The sequence below is a fragment of the Haliotis cracherodii genome, unplaced genomic scaffold (assembly GCF_022045235.1).
Source record: "Haliotis cracherodii isolate W230 unplaced genomic scaffold, xgHalCrac1.p SCAF_12, whole genome shotgun sequence".
Lineage (NCBI taxonomy): Eukaryota > Metazoa > Mollusca > Gastropoda > Lepetellida > Haliotidae > Haliotis > Haliotis cracherodii.
The window spans coordinates 41,524,299-41,546,689 of NW_027266267.1; the positions used below are offsets into that span (position 1 = coordinate 41,524,299).

General features: G+C 41.3%; 3 protein-coding genes across 10 annotated transcripts in view; 2 read left to right on the top strand and 1 right to left on the bottom strand.

Annotated features, from left to right (window-relative positions):
• The window catches only part of LOC139458423 (rho GTPase-activating protein 32-like), a 178,535-nt gene that overhangs the window by 2,250 nt on the left and 153,894 nt on the right, over nucleotides 1-22,391 (top strand). For 6 of the 8 annotated variants that reach the window (XM_071239848.1, XM_071239856.1, XM_071239860.1 and 3 more), the window contains exons 2-3: nucleotides 2,123-2,173; nucleotides 18,543-18,607. The gene's annotated coding sequence lies outside the window, so the exon portion shown is untranslated. Of the gene's footprint in view, nucleotides 1-2,122; nucleotides 2,174-13,490; nucleotides 13,658-13,899; nucleotides 13,912-18,542; nucleotides 18,608-22,391 lie in introns of those variants that run through there. The other 2 variants (XM_071239849.1, XM_071239851.1) reach the window with 2 other exon arrangements.
• LOC139457387 (protein PBMUCL2-like) lies at nucleotides 940-6,192 on the bottom strand. Its single transcript, XM_071238791.1, has 3 exons — nucleotides 5,999-6,192; nucleotides 5,564-5,846; nucleotides 940-1,107 (listed from the first exon to the last, which is right to left on the bottom strand). The coding sequence occupies exons 1-3, from the start codon at nucleotides 6,190-6,192 to the stop codon at nucleotides 940-942; spliced, it is 645 nt and encodes a 214-aa protein (XP_071094892.1).
• On the top strand, nucleotides 16,212-17,141 carry LOC139457389 (putative per-hexamer repeat protein 5). Its single transcript, XM_071238792.1, has one exon. The coding sequence runs from the start codon at nucleotides 16,212-16,214 to the stop codon at nucleotides 17,139-17,141; it is 930 nt and encodes a 309-aa protein (XP_071094893.1).

Here is a 22,391-nt window from a genome sequence, read left to right on the forward strand (position 1 = left end):
TGGTGGGAATGTCAGTTAGGGGGTTGGGGGATGGCTGGTGGTGGGAATGTCAGTTAGGGGGTTGGGGGATGGCTGGTGGTGAGAATGTCAGTTAGGGGGTAGGGGATGGCTGGTGGTAGGAATGTCAGTAGGTTGGGGGATGGCTGGTGGTGGGAGGGTCAGTTAGGGGGTTGGGGATGGCTGGTGGTTGGAATGTCAGTTAGGGGGTTGGGGGATGGCTGGTGGTTGGAATGTCAGTTAGAAGGTTGGGGGATGGCTGGTGGTTGGAATGTCAGTTAGGGGGTTGGGGATGGCTGGTGGTTGGAATGTCAGTTAGGAGGTTGGGGGATGGCTGGTGGTGGGAATGTCAGTTAGGGGGTTGGGGGATGGCTGGTGGTGGAAATGTCAGTTAGGGGGTTGAGGGATGGCTGGTGGTTGGAATGTCAGTTAGGGGGTTGGGGATGGCTGGTGGTTGGAATGTCAGTTAGGGGGTTGGGGATGGCTGGTGGTTGGAATGTCAGTTAGGGGGTTGGGGGATGGCTGGTGGTGGGAATGTCAGTTAGGGGGTTGGGGGATGGCTGGTGGTGGGAATGTCAGTTAGGGGGTTGGGGATGGCTGGTGGTTGGAATGTCAGTTAGGGGGTAGGGGATGGCTGGTGGTAGGAATGTCAGTGGGTTGGGGGATGGCTGGTGGTTGGAATGTCAGTTAGGGGGTTGGGGATGGCTGTGGTTGGAATGTCAGTTAGGGGGTTGGGAGATGGCTGGTGGTGGGAATGTCAGTTAGGAGGTTGGGGGATGGCTGGTGGTGGGAATGTCAGTTAGGGGGTTGGGGGATGGCTGGTGTTTGGAATGTCAGTTAGGGGGTTGAGGGATGGCTGGTGGTGGGAATGTCAGTTAGGGGGTTGGGGATGGCTGGTGGTGGGAATGTCAGGGTGTTGAGGGATGGCTGGTGGTTGGAATGTCAGTTAGGGGGTTGGAGATGGCTGGTGGTGGGAATGTCGGGGGGTTGAGGGATGGCTGGTGGTTGGAATGTCAGTATGTCAGTTAGGGGGTTGGAGATGGCTGGTGGTGGGAATGTCAGGGGGTTGGGGATGGCTGGTGGTGGGAATGTCAGGGGGTTGAGGGATGGCTGGTGGTGGGAATGTCAATTAGGGGGTTGGCAGATCTTAGATTCAATCTATGGCAGCAAACCCAAATGACCACCATAATTGTATTTATTTTCATGACTATGTAGGATTTTTATCCACTGAAAGCACCCGACATCCACAGAGTACATTACTGTAATGTAGGTCACAAGGGTTGAAGTCAGGGATTATCTAGTATTTCTAACCCAGTGCCCTTGTCTGGCAAATTGGTAAAAGACCGTTATTTTGTTTAAAATAGGGATTTCTTATTTTCTTAACATGAGTAAATTCAAATGTTTCAAGATTTCTTTCTGTGAAAATACTATACAAAGACTTAAGCCTTGTCCTCTGGTTGGGGACCTGGGGTAGCCTCATGGCTAAAGTGTTGGCTTATCATGCCAGAGGCTTGGGATGGCCTTCCAACATACACGGCGGTACAATGTGTGACCACCACCTTGGTACTGATGGAATATTGCTAAACTCCAACTCCCTCCCTCAACTGGGTTATCAGTGAAGTACATGTCACAACTACCGTTATGATCTGGGGTAGAATAGGTCTTCAGCAACCCTGCTTGCCCTAAAAGGCGACTCTGCTTGTCATAAGAAGTGACTAACAGGATCAGGTGGTCGGGCTTGCAGACTTGGTTGATGCTTGTCATTGTATCCCATTTGTGCAGAGCAATGCTCATGATATCAATCACTGGATTGTCTGGTCCAGACTCAGTTATTTACAGACTGCCGTTATGTGGCTGGAATATTGCTGAGTGCAGCATTAAACAACAAACAAGCTAGCACAACTTCAAAGCCACAGCATTCTTATAACATGAATTGGGAAGTTTATAATTTCAACTTGTTCATTTGTACTGACATTTGCTGAAGACTTGCTCCTGATTGTAGGCCTCTGAGCAGGTGTAATCCTTGTGTAAGTCATTGCAAGGAACATACTTTCATTTATTTGTACTGTATAAATCATTATGTTTCATGCACCAAGTTAAGTATGCTGTTTTCTTGTCTTCACAGATGTTGACTACTGCTGGAGAGATGCCCATGTAAGGTGGCTGCTCTGTCCAGGTAGGCCTCACATGTCACCATGGGTTATCTCCCTTGTATTGGTTGCTTTAAGTTCATTCCATGGCAGTATGGCTGCTGTGGTCTATTTGTAATAGTTCTGTGAAAAGTCTTAGGGACATGGGTAATTGTATTAAAAAATTCATGCATTTCTGATTTTGTCTACAATTGTCTGTGACAATTCGTTTTTGGTATTTTACACATTCCCAATCTGTTCAGTTTTGTTTTTAAAAAAACCCCTGAATTCATCAAATGTGTTAGAAAATGTCACAATAATGACAGAGAGGCCCTGAGTAGTCAACTGTGCTTATTCCATGGGGGTCCAGCAGTGTTTATAAAGTCAGTAGGGGAGGTAACTGCATATGAGGCAAAATAATAGTGAAAAACGTAAAAGTGGAACTAGTGAGCGAATAATGCAATCGAATAAGTACTTCTTTTTCTTTCTAAATGTGTGTGTGTTCATATAACATTCAGAATCACTTTTTTTCTACTTAATAATAGTAACAGTATTCTGAAATGTTTGTGAGACTTACAGGAAATTGAAATATGGCCTTATGGGTAACTGAATAGAAAGTACATGCATAACATGTTACATTTGGTCTAGTACTTCTTACAATTCTTGATATTTTGTGAGTTGACAGACATGCATGACATTTGTCAGAAAGCTTACTGCAATAATGAGAGGGAGACAGTGAGGCTGCCAATCCCCTTTTGGTATGTGGGATTTGGGGGAACATATAGATGGTATTCGGGACTCAGCAGCGTGGTACTCAGACTGATCGTTCAAAAAATGCAATGGTGTATATTTAACACATTCCTTTATTTATTTTCTATATTTTTTTTCAGTAATTTAAGTTCAAATCACACTTGTGACCTTGGAATGTGTGCAATAGGTTTTTGTCTGTAAGTGTAAGCCAGAATATATGTAGGTCACCCATTTAAGTTGTTTATTTATTACCTTAATTTTCCATTAACAATTTCTGTAAGTATATAATGCTGATATGTATATGGCATTGTCCTTTTAATGTACTGTATATGAGAGCAAGGAGTTTATTTGTAAATTTCAAGATATTTCATTTGAATATCTTAATTAAATATTTTGGGGAAATTGTTTTATTGTAAATATACATTGACTGACAAATTTGTTTCCGCCGTGTTGATGCATTGCATCAAAAGTTTTCTTGTTTCCACCTGTGCCAGAACACATGTGGACCCTCTGCCAACAGAGTTATCTCCCTTGGTTCTTGAGTGGGTGCTTCAGGGGTGTTCATCCCAGAGCCTGGCATTGCTGGAACTATTTCCGTTACGATGCAAGAACGTTTACCAACATGTGACAGTTGGGTACATGGTTTCAAACAGGGGTCCGGAAACCGTCATATGCGCCGGACATGTCCGATTGGGAATCTCAAATGTCCGGTCTAAAATATTGCTTACCGGACATTTAAATTTTTCTGTCCGGACATTTTAAAAAGTATTGTCCGGACATTCTTAAATTTTGACCGGACATGATCAACCGTTAGGACTGAGCAATTTCTGTCTGCAGTTGTAACACAATGAAGATTATCTACACTGACAAGCTTTGTTTGTTTTGATTGCTGTAAATACATCGTACCTAGAATGATAGTCCAATCGGTCAATCACTGTAATAGGCAATAAACTGAGTTGACACTGATTAATCGAGGATTTATTACTGAGAACATCTTGTTAATTTGAGTAAAACGTATTTACAACTGTACATAAATACCTTGCATCATCGATGTACCTCATTATCCTCACAATGCTACGATACGTAACCTCAGTCAAGAAGCGAAAGCGTGACGACAGCCAGTCGACCGATGCAGATCAGTCGAGCGGATCTGCCAAACCCTCAAAGTCTGAATGATCATTTTGTAAGTCGTGGCTAACGACTTTCACTTGGTTGACATACAACGAGGATTTGCAGATTTTATTGTTTTCAGTAGCTAGTCGTATATTGAATCTTGATTGACCGCCATTTTGCTTTCTGTGACGATCGATAACAAATTTTTTTATGGTCAATAATTAAGTACAGATGAAAAAGTATTCAAATAACTACTGCTATCAACGATAGTTTAGGATTTATGATTATATTATCTGTCTTGTTTTAAATAATCTTTAGTTTAAAAAAAACACTTTTCCTGTGAGGTCACGTGATAACCAAATATGGGATAATAGTCTCGATCCAAATGTTACAACGCGTACACTCTAGCAGACTCATGAATATTAATTAGACCGTTCACAACGTTGACAGATCGTTATTATAACAGAAACAAACGAATGTTTTCCATATATATCTAAAATGATATTATTTGTTATTAATTGTCCGGTGAATTAAACAATTTAAATTGAAACAATTCATAATTCATCATATTATGAATACGTAACAACTTGTAATTTGTGTGTAAAAAGTCGTACTAAAACACGCTGTTTGAAGGGGGCGTGGCATAAATGTAAATGTCCGATTGGGATTTTAAATTTTCCGGACCCCTGGTTTCAAATACAAATTAGTTTCAGATGATATGTAACACAGGGGTAGATTTATCAACCAAATTTGTATGTAGCGAGTAGTGCTTGCTCCTTTTGAAAGTTACTGGCCCTTCTCCAAACTAACTGCCCTACAACTAAATGTTGCGGAGTCCGAACCTGAGGTCCCATAACCACCTCATTTTCACCAGCCAGACAGGCCTTCTGCTTTACGTTTCAGGAGGCCCTTGATAATTTTAACTGGCCATGTGCCAGTTAAATTGGATTAGCAGGACACTGAAATTATTATTTTTCCTGCATTCTAAGATTATGTCTGGGTTCCATTTGCCTCATTTGATAGCAATTTATGAGGAAATAAAGAAGTTGTTGTACACAACATTACAAAATGGCGGTCGGTTGTCATTCTACCAAGATGATCCAATTAAAACAATTAAACATACATGGAGAAGGGGAGAAATTTTGACTAGCCAGACAGGCCTCCTACTTTATGTTTCAGGCCCTTGATAATTTTAACTGGTCACAGGCCAATGGGCAAGCAGTTAAATCTACCCCTGTAATGTGCACTTTTGACAAAAAACATCCTTCAACCTGTGATTCTCCGAAAGTGAAATCTATCTTAACTAGACTCTGACTATTCCAGATCTCTGTCAATACCGGACCAAAGATACTGTTGAAATTTGTTGAGTTCATTTATCATCAACTAAAAACTGTCTAATCCGTACTTTCTTCACTCCGGATTCTAAACTGGAATTATGGGAAAAATAGAACAATAAAAGGACCAGTCTATTATGTAATTGAGGCGCCAGATAAACTTTTCACACTTAAGTGTGATTACAACATTAGTCGTGTGATTATCACACTTCCATGTGTGGACAGCCAGTCATATCTCACACTTCCATTTGTGGACAGCAAGTCATATCTCACGCTTCCATTTGTGGACGGCCAATCATATGTCACACTTCCATTTGTGGACAGCCAGTCATATCTCACGCTTCCATTTGTGGACGGCCAGTCATATCTCACGCTTCCATTTGTGGACAGCCAATCATATCTCACGCTTCCATTTGTTGCCGGCCAGTCATATCTCACACTTCCATTTGTTGCCAGCCAGTCATATCTCACACTTCCATTTGTTGCCAGCCAGTCATATCTCACACTTCCATTTGTGGAGTACCTGAGTCATATCTCACATTTCCATTTGTGGAGTACCTGAGTCATATCTCACACTTCCATTTGTGGTGTACCAGTCATATCTCACACTTCCATTTGTGGAATACCTGAGTCATATCTCACACTTCCATTTGTGGAGTACCAGTCATATCTCACATTTCCATTTGTGGAGTACCTGAGTCATATCTCACACTTCCATTTGTGGTGTACCAGTCATATCTCACACTTCCATTTGTGGTGTACCAGTCATATCTCACACTTCCATTGGTGGAGTACCAGTCATATCTCACACTTCCATTGGTGGAGTACCAGTCATATCTCTTATTTTTCATTTGTGGTGTACCAGTCATATCTCACACTTCCATTTGTGGTGTACCAGTCATATCTCACACTTCCATTTGTGGTGTACCAGTCATATCTCACTCACACTCACTCACACATCCTTTAAATTTTTTGTAAAATTCTTCGAAAGAACCATTCCTCTTCTGCCGTTTTCATATGTGGAATCAAGCAAACTAGACTTGCCTAGGCTTTTAGTAAAAAATAAATACAAAAAAATGTCAATTCCACAGTCATTACCAAGTGCAGGACTAGGCTTGTTGGTGTGGGGTTGATAACGTTTGTCCTTGGATGTAGCGACAGAGTGGTACCTCACAGCCAGTGCAGGGTGTGATCTTTGTGGGTGGTCCAAGGCACCAGAATTTGCTGTGCAGAGTTACCTACCTTGGCTCCAAGAATTTCCCCAGATTATGAAACTTGTTGTGCAGGATGAAAATATTACAACCTTTGTATGTCCCGGGATAAATATCCCACTGTGACACAACTGAATAGCATTCAAAGGGATGTTGGTCTTCAACTCACCCATCCTTGCAGTAAGGAGGACCAATATTTTAGCACTACCTGAAATCAATTTCCCCGCGATGAATCAATGCAGATGGTGCAGGTCTACATAGGGATCAGTCCAGTAATCAGATATCCTTTTGCTCAGATATGAAACAACATAGAGTTCAAACTTTCTTTTGGGTTCTATATCAGACAATATTTCAATAGCAACCTTTGAAACATAATTGGACTGATCTTTTCTGGAAAATTATTTGTGTCTTTCAGATTTAATCAATACTAATTAAGTTGCGGATTTGGACATAAACACCACTTGGTAAAATAATCACAGTCGGCTGGTGGGCTGGCGAAGCAGGAGCCTTATCTTTGAAACCCGTAAACCAGCTGATGTGAGTAGTTTAAGCTGCACACTTCAACAGACACTTGTATACAGGAACCGAGACTAACCAAGTTAAACCACAAACACAAATACATGCTGTTTATTTGAACAACAGGGTTTTTTGTTGTTTTCAAAGACAGGGTTAGGGAGAGACCTGACATCGAACTTGGCTGAGTGCCATACAGGAGGTATAATTACATGCACTTGTTAATCAGTGTCTATCGGGTAGCTGATTTTGCTGCTGAGTAAAATAGATTTAAAATATGTACCTGAATTTCCACTGTTTGATGTGGAGACCATGACACAAATGGGATGAACTGGGAAGGATGGAGGTACTATCGTGTGTGTGAGATGCTGATTAACGGCATGGGATCTTGGGCTGATTATTTCTTTGAAGCCGATGGCAGTTGGCTTCCTGAGATGTGTTTGCGATCCTCTGTGAAGATAACTCATCATCATCATCATCTGACTGATGATGCAACAGAGGGAGGGATGCGCTGCTGTTTTGAATCAAGAATCAAGCAGCTAATTTGAGGCGAAAGATCTATACTGGAAAAAAATTGTTTGTTACATACTTTTATAAAGCTTTTAATTAAAAAGTACATCATTGGATATCCCAAGTTCATACGGATTAAAAACTGTTTAAGGGTTAAATGTAGACTGTCATACAGACCCTGAAACAAATATATCCAATACAGCCCATGCAAGTCTATAATGTTTGGCAAGTCTAGATTTCTGCAGTATCATTCAGAAAATGAAGAAAGTCTCTGGGCTCCTTTTTATTATATTTTTTAACTATAATTTAAGAACTGTTATTTCTGTAAAATATGTTCATTTCAGCATGTTCAGAGACTAGTTGGTAGTCAAGGGTTTGATGGTGGGCAAGCTTTAATTGTGTGTGAGCGTCAAGGGTTGAAATCCTCCAAGGCATTGATTCTGTAGCGTTTAGTTTTTCTTACTGCATTTCTTTTTATATACTGAAAACAATTGCTTCTAAACTTTAAACCAAACAGGCGCAGTGGGGTAGTCTGGTGGTTAAGGTGTTCGCTTGTCACGCCGAAACCCCGGATTCGATTCCCCACATGGGTACAGTAAGTGATGCCCATTTCTGGTGTCCCCCATCTGTGATAGTGATTGAACAGTGATAAAAGTTGCATCAAACCGGACTCACTCACTCACTCATTTAAACCAAACTTGAATGGCATGTGATTTCCCAAAACATCAGTGATTTCAACAATTGGAGGTACGTGGATTTGCACCATGTCTAAAATGTTAGCCCTACATATTTGCCATTAATAAATAGCTGCATATGTTCATTTCCTGGATTGTCTCATCAGTATTCACTCACTCACTCCGAATGGCAGTAGGAACTGATAGTACAGTGGATTGCTCGCCAATCCAGATCCTTCCCTCAGAGTTATCTCCCTTGGACCTCAACCCCAATGCAACCAGATACCTTTCCATTGATTGTAATGAATAATTGATGACAGGAATATTTGAGCAATGGACACTTATTGCTAACTGGAGGACTCTGAGGGGTTTACCATCATTGTTTACCAGTGACACGATGTTTTCACCCATCTCAGAAAACATTATCAGCTGATCACCGCGATCACGTAACACCTGAAATACCAGTCAACTAATCCAAACTGAAGTATGCAATTTAATCCTATTATTTTAATATATGGTAATAAAAAAATTGATCATTGTTTATCTGGACTAATGTTTGCAGTATATTTTATTAATTATATTCAAAATTTCATTCAATAATTATAATAATGTTTACAATAATTTCGGCAAAATCGTATGTGAAGTGATTGGTAGATTGCACAACTCACCGTTATTTACAGCAACCACGGTCAGATTACCGCTGTTGACGCCTTGAAATAAACTTTAGTTGCAAGAGAATGGATACACATATCATAAATGCCTACCATAACTCGCTAAAAGTCATATTTGAGGCAGTTTGACTATTAAATGTCAACATAACGTTTTCGCAATCGAAATACATGTAGCGCAGGAAGTCCCTATGGTGACTGGTCAAAATCGTTCCATACGTCAAAAAATATCCTCCATACCATCTGCACCAAAGTGCTACGCTTATGGTCTTTTAATTTAAAGTATGTATGGGGGAAGCTGCAACTAAAATAACACGATATTGGAATATATTATTCCTGATAAAATAATAATTTCAGATACAATTTCTTCCAACCATTGGATCAAAAATCTTTTTTACTGGATCAACGGTAGATTTAGAGGATATGTGTGCACAGCTGATTGCAATTTCTGGCTTAGTTTACGAGAAATACACACGGTAATCTTAATCTCTGCATATAAAACAATGCCTTAGAGAGGAGGAAATACATCTTAAATGGTAAATTTCATACTTTTTTTCACCAAAATTGTTATACCTGTTTATTCACCTGAATTCGCTGAAGGGATACGATGAGTTTTGTTTTGAAAGCGCATATTAATACTCGATAATTTATTTTTACACTATGAATCATAAATAACTTCTATTCTAATCTTTTTTTAAACTCTGAAATGTGCAGCGTAGATCGTGTTAGGTAGGCAGAGCATGTATACTGTTTTGTTGGTCATCTACCACCTACGACTCGACCTTCGTTAAACCGCTGATCATCTATAACGTTCATCAATTATATGGACCCTGGAGGTAGCGTTGTAGCGAGGGATCCCTGTATGTGTCCTTTATGGTGACATGATAAGGAGCCTAGCATGAATATTCATAAACACATATTTAAGTAAAAAAAACAATGATATTAAATTAAAGATTTATTAACCCGTAACAGAAGCTGTCGGTTTTTGCCTCACAGTCATGTCAGGTCAAACATTTGGAGTAATAAAATAAATTGGACTAATGTTTTATCTTTGTGAGGGAAGTAATCCCAAACCTGAAATTAAAAATAGTAATTTGAAACTCCCAGCTCCCAAAACTGAGAAGACGTTATTCAAATTGCATTATGAAAAATTTCCAGCGTTAGAAATTGGCACTAGTCCTATCATCCCAGACAAACTGCCCTAAAGTTGAGGTATCATAAGAACTAGTAGAAATTTGCTCTAAATAAGGATTTTGCTTCATGTTATCATCATAAGGACTGGTGGACTAAAACAGTGAGTTTCTATTGGTGTTATGAGGTAAGACAATATTGTGTAGTGCTCCAAAGTATGGGGGGTCTCGTGGAGTTGTTAAGGTTGGCTGCTGTAGTATTGGAATCTAAGGACCCCTAATTAGTTTACTTGTGACAATAGGCCCCTTAACTTTCATGCTTAGTTTGGGGCAGTGTTACAGAAGCATGGCCTGACATTCACAGGGCCACGCTGTCACATGGTATTCTGTCAAACTCTGTCACATGGTAGTCTGTCTAACTCTGTCATATGGTATTCTGTCAAACTCTGTCACATGGTAGTCTGTCAAATGAAGTAGCAGGGTGAAAGTCTTTGTTGTCTGTCTCCTGACATGAGAACCGAGGCAGAAGTGGGGTAGCCGAGTGGGTAGAGTGTTCACTCATCACACCGAAGGCCCATGTTTGATTCTTCCATGAGTCACAATGTGTAAAGCCAATTTCGGGTTTACACCACCACACCCCACCCCACACCACCCCACCCCACCCCACATCCACATCCACCCCACACCGCCCCCACCCCACCCCACATCCACATCCACCCCACACTGCCCCCTCCCCTACATGGTGTTGGTGCTGTAATATTGCTCAATTGCTCAAAGCAGTGTAAATGGTTTGTTTGTTTGTTTGTTGATTAAACACTGCACTCAGCAATATTAAAACCCTTGAATGAATTTTTAAGATTTATCTTTATCAGGAAAGAACAAATGTCTTGTTCCTCATTCAAACAAACCTTCTATGTGAAATAGCACTTGCAAAGAAAATTGTTCTTGTGTGTAGTGTTATGCAAATATTGACTGAGTGGAGTGAATATGATGAGATGTATAGGATGTCTTACATAATGGGGTGCTTGTTTGGACACTGAGATGTGCACAGCCCCACTGGGTGCAGGGGAGGTTCAAGGATATGTATACAAGTCTACAACAAGCCCACATTGTGGCAACAGTTTGACATTTACTGGTTCCTCATGGAATCAACAGGTTCTGGCAGGGGAATGCATTCTGTGTATTTCTGGACACATGCAAATACTTGCATCACGGCTAGTCCAGATTGGGGGCCACTGACATCGGCAGCAGGTGCACCCCTATCACAATGCAGTCTCACTATAACACATCCTATTATAACATGGTAACAATACAGCCTCATCATTACGCATCCCTTTATAACATAGTAACAAGAGGTATGTTGAATATGGGTATCACTATATATACACCAGTATCTGATGAACATGAGAAAACAGTGTAATGCTTATAATTACGTGCGACTTTCTCAGTACTGATGTGATGTAGGAAGATATGTATTGTGGCCTGGTGTTACGTGATTTCCCGTATTTCTAGAGCATACTTCTGGTATCCCACGGATGTTTGAAGAGGGGAAGGAAGTTGAAGTAGGTTTTGTGCTGTAGAGTAGAGATGGAATTAGACCAGCTCAGGTGCTGCTGTGTATGTTACCTACATTTACTGAGAAGGTAAAAACTGTCAAACTGCTCTCAAAAAAGTGAATGTGTTCAGTGTTGTAGATAGAAGCTTCCTTCCAATTAGAGAAACACCAGGCAAGAAATGTAGATTTCAGACTTTTGGGGTTTATTTGAACAATGTCAGTATTACTATTACATGTTGATAACTGCTTGTGGTCTGTTGCTGATGACTTCTTGGGTTCTTTTGGTGATGACTGCTTGGGTTCTTTTGGTGATGACTGCTTGGGTTCTTTTGGTGATGACTGCTTGGGTTCTTTTGGTGATGACTGCTTGGGTTCTTTTGCTGATGACTGCTTGGGTTCTTTTGCTGATGACAACTAGGGGTTCTGTTGCTGATGGCAACTAGGGGTTCTGTTGCTGATGACTGCTAGGGTTCTGTTGCTGATGACTGCTTGTGGTCTGTTGCTGATGACAACTAGGGGTTCTGCTGCTGATGACAACTAGGGGTTCTGTTGCTGATGACAACTAGGGGTTCTGTTGCTGATGACAACTAGGGGTTCTGTTGCTGATGACAACTAGGGGTTCTGTTTGCTGATGACAACTAGGGGTTCTGTTGCTGATGACTACTTGTGTTCTGTTACTGATGACTACTAGTGTTCTATAACTATAAGTGTTCAAGTAAATCAGTCCAAGGTGTGAGGCTTATATAGGTAGCTAGAGACACTGAAAGCTGTGTGATAAGAATGAGTGAGTTGGGTTTAGCACCGCTTTGAACAGTATTCCAGTTATATCATGGCTTAATGTATCAGCCTCATGTAGAAGGAAAGCCCGAAGTGGTACAGGTCTCTGATGTTTATCACTTCAGTCAAACCCTAACAATTCTAGAAACATCATTGGGGCAAACAGGGATTCGAACCCACTATGATAGGTTTCTGGCCTGCCCAGGTGACGCAACTCTGCATAGCGAATTGCAGCGCCGTTGGTTGCCTGTGTCCATGTCAAAATGACTTAGCAATGAAGAGAAGCAATGCAACATGAAAGTGTGATTTTAGAAATATTTCTTTCATATTCTTCAAATTAAGTATCCCTATTTAATCTAATTAATCATTGTTTGACACCAGCTGTGTTGACCATGAGACAAGTTATTCTTCGCCGGTTTTAAACAGTAGAACTGTACAGGTGTGTTCTGGTGGAAAGAGGTTAAACAGTAGGGCTGTACAGATGTGTTATGGTGGGATACAGGAAAGGGAGGGGAGTCCTTGTTTCCACCTGCAGTCAAGGGAGCAGTCCTCACTTGCAGCTATGTAGTGATGTGTATTTACATACACAGGAAGGAGTGAACTTTCTTAAGTTTCAAATATACACATTTTGGGAAATGTTTATGCTAACCGAATGACACAAATAAACAGTTATTTTTGTGAGTTTTGTGTGTATTTTACGTGAACGTTTTGAAAAGGTTATCATAAACACTATCATTAACTGAGAGTATCGTGTGATTGAAATTTGGCAAGGCTCATTTCAGGGTTTATATACAAAACAAGCTTCTGTTTGAAAATCTGGTGTTATTTGGATTTCTATTTTGAATTAGAATATCTTTATTTTTTCACTTGGGAGATTGTTTTATCGAAAAATAATCAGGAATGGAATATTGTATGAAATATAGTGTGCAGTGTTTGCCTTATAAGGAGAGGAGCAGCAGAGCTGGTATTGATGTGCTGGCTCCCACATGTGGTGTTATAACGAGGAGGAGCAGTTGTAAGTTGTGGATCTATTTATACCAGGAGTGGTGCTGGCTGCACTTCCAGGCAGAGAAAACAAGCCATTTCCTATCTGCCATCAGATACTCTCTCCTCTCCATACTACAGTAGTAGTATCTTCTTCATTATCTCCTGCCATAGCCGTCTGCTCTTGGTGCGTCTGCTTCAAACACCAGAATGTAAGAAAATATTTTCTCAAGCATCTGAGGTGGAAGGATTTGATTGAGGAATGATCTCCAAAGAGCATACCACACTCTCTCTGTCAAGAAATTGGTCAAGGTCTGTCAATGTTCATGGAAATTGGATAATTACAACAACAGTGTTTGTGATGATCAATGGTGGTTGTTTGGCTGTAGGCAGCAGCCACTGAGGCAGTTTAAGGCTGCCCATGTACAGGCAGGACTGGTCAGCTGCTGGTCAAGGGGGATTAGATCCTTGTGTGAGATTAGGTCTGGATTATGGCTGCCAATGTACAGCCAGGACTGGTTAACTGCTGGTTGAGATTATGTCTGGATTATGAAGTGAAACCTGCTGTGGGTAATGTATCAACTGAGGCATGTGGTGGCAGGGGGTGGCTTCTTGAATCCACTCCACCTCTGACACAAGAAATATCTGTCAGGATCTTAGATAGTTCAGATTATAAGCAGATTAATTATTTTGCACCCGTTGGGAATCTTGGTTACTTTAGGTGCCTGACTCGGCAATCTGCCCTCTCAGGGAACAGTCATAGAATAGTGGTCATTGTCATTTATGATCATTGGTCAAGGCTCTTGGTCCTATTCAGTAATCTGTGAACAAAAGATGGTCTGTGCCTGCTTTGTGTGTTAGATCTGTGTGGGTAATGAAGGGTGGATTAATGATGATTGCTGGGGTGGTGTCTTGGACCCTCGCTGTTGGTCCAGGTACAAGCACATCAAACACAGACAGGAAGTTAGAGTGCGCTGTCAGCTGAATGTAAACACAACCACTTGCTCCATCTACTTCACGCCACAGCCTCTGACATTGTCCTAATGTGCCACTGTAGATGGGTCATCAAGCCTTGCCCCATCTTGGCTATTTGACTCATCTGCCGTCAATGAGGAAATCAGTCAGGGAAATACTCAAATAGTACATATATTTGTAATTTGGTTGGGAGGTTTTGAGAATCATTTAGCTCAAAGAATACTGTTTAGTCAGTGTCTTCCCTGTATTTGGGGGCAGTGTGGTAGCCTTGTGGTTAAAGCATTCGCTTGTCTGATTTCCCCTGCTAAGAAATTGCTGGAATATTGCTAAAAGAGGCGTAAAACCATACTCGTTGACTCACTCCCTGTATTTGATTTTAGTCTGGTTGAAACTGTGCAATGAACTTATAATTCTTGAGCAGCAGTAGAAACTAACCTCTTTAGTCCCTTAGTCCCTATAATGCTAACATATAGCAAAACCCTTAAAAAGGGCAAATTGTCTTCTAGACCTTATGATACCTAACCATTGGGCAGTTTGGCCAGGACTACAGGATTAAAGTACTCACGGAAATGAAAAAACAGGGCATAACCAGGTGTAAGTAGATCAAGGTGAATGTCCATGACCTATGACACCTTGACCACAGGTGAGACCAGGTGCATAATGCCTATAGTCTGTTTCTGCTATGTCAATTTGGACTTAGTTTTATTTTTGAATGTTGAAAGTGACGACAAATTACCTCCTGTAAAGTACATTTTGTATTGTTCACTGAGATCAAACTAGCAAATCCAGACTAGTACTTTTCGAGTTGTTTTGTTATTTCGTATTAACAGCGACGTAACACTTTGTGTCGATTTTTAAATTGAGAAAAACAGTGTTTTTCCAATTCCGTGAGTACTCTAGTGCCAATTTCTATCACTGTGGAGCAGTGGGTAGTGAATCCACTACATAAACCAGCTGTTTGTTTTCCAGCGTTCATGACCGCTTTGTGCCACTTGCCTTGTCCTGCTGGGCATGTGTTACTTGATTGATTGTGTTGTGCTATCATTCACTTGGGTGTTGGAAATTAAACATAAACGTCAAGGGATCCTTGTCATTGCCCTAATGTTAACAGCTAAATTTAATTTAGGGGGTCCCAAGATTCAAATAATATGGGAACATCAACGACCCCATTTATTTCCAACACAGCTTGTTTGTTAGGCGCTGACTCTGTTATTTTCATCCCCTGTAATATTGTTGACACTGCCATAAACAACATACTTTCACTTTGTTTCAATAGAGGTTCTTTACAAGATGCCACTTGGTGGCAGGTGACTGTCACCTCTGCTGGGTATATACACAAGGGTCCGATGACCCACATGGGTACAGACAAGGGTCCGATGACCCACATGGGTACAGACAAGGGTCAGATGACCCACATGGGTACAGACAAGGGTCAGATGACCCACATGGGTACAGACAAGGGTCCGATGACCCACATGGGTACAGACAAGGGTCTGATGACTCACGGGTACAGACAAGGGTCCGATGACCCACATGGGTACAGACAAGGGTCCGATGACCCACAAGGGTACAGACAAGGGTCAGATGACCCACATGGGTACAGACAAGAGTCCGATGACCCACATGGGTACAGACAAGGGTCCGATGACCAACATGGGTACAGACAAGGGTCCGATGACCCACAAGGGTACAGACAAGGGTCAGATGACCCACATGGGTACAGACAAGAGTCCGATGACCCACATGGGTACAGACAAGGGTCCAATGACCCACAAGGGTACAGACAAGGGTCAGATGACCCACAAGGGTACAGACAAGGGTCAGATGACCCACATGGGTACAGACAAGGGTCTGATGACTCACGGGTACAGACAAGATTCAAATGACCCCCATGGGTACAGACAAGGGTCCGATGACCCACATGGGCACAGACAGTGGTCAGATGACCCACAAGGGTACAGACAAGGGTCAGATGACCCACATGGGTACAGACAAGGGTCAGATGACCCACAAGGGTACAGACAAGTGGCCGATGACCCACATGGGTACAGACAAGGGTCCGATGACCCACAAGGGTACAGACAAGGGTCAGATGACCCACATGGGTACAGACAAGAGTCCGATGACCCACATGGGTACAGACAAGGGTCCGATGACCAACAAGGGTACAGACAAGGGTTCGATGACCCACATGGGTACAGACAAGGGTCCGATGACCCACATGGGTACAGACAAGGGTCCGATTACCAACATGGGTACAGACAAGGGTCCGATGACCCACAAGGGTACAGACAAGGGTCAGATGACCCACATGGGTACAGACAAGAGTCCGATGACCCACAAGGGTACAGACAAGGGTCAGATGACCCACAAGGGTACAGACAAGGGTCAGATGACCCACATGGGTACAGACAAAGGTCTGATGACCCACATGGGTACAGACAAGGGTCAGATGACCCACATGGGTACAGACAAGATTCAAATGACCCACATGGGTACAGACAAGGGTCAGATGACCCACAAGGGTGCAGACAAGGGTCCGATGACCCACATGGGTACAGACAAGGGTCCAATGACCCACATGGGTACAGACAAGGGTCAGATGACCCACATGGGTACAGACAAGGGTCATATGACCCACATGGGTACAGACAAGGGTCAGATGACCCACAAGGGTACAGACAAGGGTCAGATGACCTATATGGGTACAGACAAGGGTCTGATGACTCACATGGGTACAGACAAGGGTCGGATGATCCACATAGGTACGGACAAGGATCAGATGACCCACATAGATACAATACAATCAAGGGTCAGATGACCTACATGGGTACACACAAGGGTCAGATGACCAACATAGGTAAATACAATCAAGGGTCAGATGATCCCCATGGGCCTATTTTGGGCTGCTATGTCAGGATCAAAGGTGTATAACTTATTTAGTCGCATGTGAAAGGATCGGAAATATTTGTTCTATTAAAACCATTGGTGTCCTCATGTTGTACTTGAGTCTTGGGACCACCTAAATCTTCAACCTTTAACATTTCCATTATCAGTCACTGTTGAGTCATACAGAAACCTATCTGATGTACCCTGTAGCACTCTTACTAGGGGGCATCAGACAGCTTCAATCAATATCATGCTCAGGTCAGCGGAGACTGCTGATGTCAGACTGTCATGAACCACTCTCTCCTGAGCTGTGTGACCTAAGTTATTCTATTTCTGAGCCCAGGTGGTGAGGGAAGGAGTTCAGTGTTAGCCACTTGTTGCAATATTCCAGCCATATAACATGAGTGTTGCATGTGCTCAGAGGCTGATGTCATCCCCAAGTCTGCAGCCAATGTTAGTCAAACTTTCACAACTTGAAAAACAAATTTCCAAATTCATGTTATGCGCCCCTCATGGTTTATTCGCCCTGATTATGTGTCTAGGTTTGTCAGCACCATACCCGTGCTCGTGTAAACATCTGAGACCTGCATCACTTTGGGCTTTCCTCACACATTAAGCTGACACACCATGATATAACTGAAATACTGTTAAAAGCAACGTTAAACCCAACTCACTCACTCACTCACTCACCATTCTCCCTGCAATGTTTTATTGTACGTAAACAACGACCATGATTCAATAATTTCTTATATGAGATGTCAACATTATGTACAGCCTGTTTCAGGATGATGATAAAATGTACAAGCTTTAAAAATATTTACCTGTATTCAAATAATAATGACTCCCTCAAAAGAATCTAACCTCGGCAATGTCAGACAAGTCCATTTTATGCACAGGTGGATATTTCCCGCAAATTCTCACAATCCTCATGTTGATTACCTGTACCTTTTCTCCAAATACCGATTGTCATATCTGTCCCACTTTTGATGCAATTGATCGGCCATCGCGTTTATCTGCATTGCCCAGCTACATCTATGGGGAACAAGTCACTAGACTCTCAAAAGTAACATTGTCGTATATACAACGTTATCAAGTTACACATGTCCAAATCTCCAGAAATGATGTCATCATAAAACTATGGTTTATCGTGAAATAAACCACGTTTCGTTCGTCATTGTTCTCTATGAACTTATGTATAGTAATAACTAATGTTGTTGCTTTGTAGAGGTGACTTTGTATTTCACTGAACAATTTGAGAAAAATAAACATATTGATGTAAAGCCTTTTTCAGTCTCGTATTCAATGATCTGATACATTTTTTTTTTCTCTTTAGAGAAAACCGGGTAAACTGACCAACCCGTGTGCAGGATTACGTGGGGTGCTGATGTTCTGTTCCCGGTAAGTTCTGTCACCTTTCAATGTTTCGTCCTTGCCCTCAGTGTACCGTATCACCATACCCGGCTTCCAGTAACACAAGCTCCGTACCATGTTACAAATGATACCTGATCTAATCATTTGATGGTAATATATCAAAATGGGTCTCAATTTGTCAAAAAACATATTTGCATCACTAATTCAGTGATTGGTAATTTGGTGAATCGTATCGCTCTCCCTGTATGGTGATACGTATTGTATCCCATATGGTTGCACCTCCAGACACAATGCTGCTGTATTTGACCTATTGGTGCACAGGCCTCACCATGCTGTCTCCTGTACACACTGCAGGACACAGTCATCACATGTACAACATAATACCATAAATCCGGGAATAAATGCCTGTCTGGAGTAAACGCCTGTTTGGATGTAAATTATTAAACCAATGGAAACTAAGTGAGAGGCAAAGCTGATTTTGCGTCTTTATGGTAATATTGAGAACTTTTCAGACAAAGAACTTGAATAAACACCTACTACACTCTATTCTGATGGGTCTGTAGGACAACCATTTAGTTGATGATTTATGGTAATTGTAGACAGTTTATGTTTTGAAGACTTACTTTCAAGATCCTTTGATGCAGTAAATGTTCTAAATTTCAACTTCCATATTCTGCCTATCGAACAAAATGACAGTTTTGCAAAAATGAAGACCATTTCTTGTCCGACCAAGTAGGTCAAGGCTAAATCATGAGATGTCTCGGGTTGCCAATTCACAAGTAGAGTCTCAGTGAGCTCTTATAAAGGACCAAATTTCAGAGTCAAATACCAACCTGCGCCCCGATGTACCTTCAATCAATAGTGGTCATGTCAGTTCCATGTGTCCTGTGGGAAATGGTGATACGAATAGGGCAGGCCTGAATATTCAACAGAGCTCCAGATAAGCTTTTGGTGTTGTGGGTATTTTACCCATGCATTGGGTATCAGTAATTCTATCTGGGTATTCAAATTTCTGTTACCCACTAGTTTTTACACCTGTGTGTATTTAAGTTAAATATTTAAAAACACTATTCATCTAGTCCCTCCAAACTGGTGTCGTGTGGATTCGAGAGCTTTATAGGACTCAAAAATACCACGATACTTCCACAAAAAAGTGTAATGGCAAATCATCATGATGTAACTGTCATTGTGGAGTTTGGCAAGTTTGACGGAATGCCAGTTTATAAATTTATAAAATAAGCTGCTGATTTGCTAATCGAATACGCAGGGTTACTACACAATATTTTGATGATACACACAAGTTTTAGTTTTGTAGGGTATCTGTAATGTTTGTTGCGTATTTGATACGCTTGGATTGTATTTTACTGCGTATTTCTGCATTTCTGATGCGTATTTAAAGCAGATACGCAGCTTATCTGGAGCTCTGTTCAATGTTCAGATATGCTTGTAGTGGATAACCAGGAAAACTGTCAGCCCTGGCTGTCTGCACTGGTGTAGCATCACACCCAGTGGAAGAATGGTGCTCCCTATAGGCTTTGCTCTCCAAAGAATCTGTGCACTGGTAGTTCAGCATTGTGTTATTTACCCAATATGATGTGTGGCATTATAGGCTATACTTTATGTTGGTGAGAGGGCATGGTTAGCCTCGTCATCTGAGGCAGAGTTACGTGGCAGAATCAGAGTTTTTTTATCCATGATTTCTCTTGTTTTTTATTCTTGGTCACATCAAGCTGACACACTGGGATATAATTGAAATACTGTTCAAATCAGCATTATATCCAACACACTCTGTCAGTGAAGAAATCAGGGATGTGAAAAAATCTTGAAATCAGTGAATATTGTATCGTGACACAAATAGTATGGTATATCTGCCGTATCACACCTCGACAGTTTAAAGAGTTGCAGCATGGCTGATAGTGCTAAAAATACCACTATCTGTCCATGTGACTTGATGTACTTATGTTTCCATCATCTCTGCTTCTGTATCTGCTTTCAGCATGTTACTCTTACTGTTCAGTATTTAGACCTAGATTTCTTTGTTTTGATTCGTCTTTTTTATCAAAGGAACATGTTTGTGCTTATCTGATCACATTTGGCTTGGTACTACTTTTGATTCTCAAGATGCTGGATTTGACAAAGATGTCAAAAGTTCTGTTCCAGGTTTATGATTATTCATACTTTGATGTGATATTATGTGTTGTCCTTGTATAATGTTGAGCATCATCTCCCCCTGGTTGTCAAAAAGGGGAGATAACTGGAGATAAAGTCAATGAGTGTTACCATGACGAAGAACGCTTTCTCAGATGAAGAGCATGGTGCTGACCGCATCGCCTCATGCCCCGATGTGATGCTTCTAATAAAGTAACTTAGTTTTGTTACTCCCTGTAACACAAAGCCCTGCTTGCTTTATCTAAGTGGGTCGTTTATGTGGCGGATGTAGGCAAGTTACAGCCAGATTTGTCCTGCATTATACCCTCTTCCTGTATGCACAGATTCATCTAGAGACGCAGATGAACGCTCAAGAACACCCCTAATTGTTTGAGTCATGGTTGTTGTGGGATATTTGGGGGAAGAAAGAAAGAACTTCCATCAGAAAAATTGAGTACAAATTCATGATTTGGGGAGTGAGTTGTGATGGTAATTGGCATATAAGTGGCTCTGGCATTTAAGCCTGCCTCTTGAAGTGAAGGCTAAATGTGTATAATTGTTCCCACAAATAGATACTTGTCGGTTAAGTTTTTACATTCTCTAAACACATGAAATTTAGGGTGAGTGTTCCTTGTTGGCCCGACTGTAGCCTTGCTTCAAGACTGTACTGAAAGTCCATGAATGTGTAGTAATTCTATTCTCCTGATAGGCAAGTCTAGATATGTGGACTCCAGTCTCTTATAGAGACAACTTGTTCTTATTATTTACATAATCTAGAACTTACGATTTAATTATGATTATTGCTTTAGAGACTTGTGCAAGTCTAGCACGACTGGGGCTGATTGTGTTGTGCGAGAGGTCATTCCTTATCTGTGACAGACCTTGTCCTGGTTAAAAAAATACATACCACGATTTGCTCTCAACAAACTGACAGTTGCATTTCTTTCCTATTGAGTTTCATAAACTCTCAAGAATAAGAATAATTAATAACAATATTAAACTAAGCTTTATTGCTGTGTAATGCTAACTGCAACTGTTTGCAAAATGTCTGATTGTTATGCAGTGGTAAGCCACTTGTGAACCCAACTGTCTACCAACTTACTCAATCAACTTAGGCAGACATTTTGAGTTTGAAGTAAAGATAGTCGTATTGGTGATGAATATATTAAGCCTTTCGTTTCTTTCAATTCATTGACACTGTAGGTATTAAGAGCGTGCAAGACTAAATATTTATGTAGTTTGTGCTGCAGGAAAATATTTCACGTGCCTACTTGACTTTAAAGATAAAATAGACCGACCCCTTTTCTACTAAAAACTTTGTATGTCTGGATCATCCCAGATCTTCCAACAGCCAGAACAGCATCCTTGTCCTGAGCTTATAAATGTAAACAGGTCAAGAGTTAGAGGGCCCTGGACTCAAACACTAATGGAGCCAACCTCAAGGACCCCATTGAACAACTGCAGATTATTACATGATCCTTCCCTTTATATTTAAATGTAGGACGGTCGGGTAGCCTAGTGGTTAAAGCATTCATTCGTCACGCCGAAGACCCGGGTTCAAATCCCGACATGGGTACAATGTGTGAAGCCCATTTCTGGTGTCCCCCGCCATGATATTGCTGGAATATTGCTAAAAGCGGCGTAAAACCATACTCACTCACTC

Excerpts from the sequence above, each read along its gene's own strand:
- LOC139457389 (XM_071238792.1), top strand. The coding sequence starts at position 16,212 with ATGGGTACAGACAAGGGTCCGATGACCCACATGGGCACAGACAGTGGT.
- LOC139457387 (XM_071238791.1), bottom strand. The coding sequence starts at position 6,192 with ATGACTGGTACACCACAAATGAAAAATAAGAGATATGACTGGTACTCC. Across the intron at positions 5,847-5,998 it reads GGTACTCCACAAATGGAAAT|GTACTCCACAAATGGAAGTG; the intron begins GTGAGATATGAC and ends GATATGACTCAG. Across the intron at positions 1,108-5,563 it reads TGCTGTCCACAAATGGAAGT|CCATCCCTCAACCCCCTGAC; the intron begins GTGAGATATGAC and ends TCCCACCACCAG.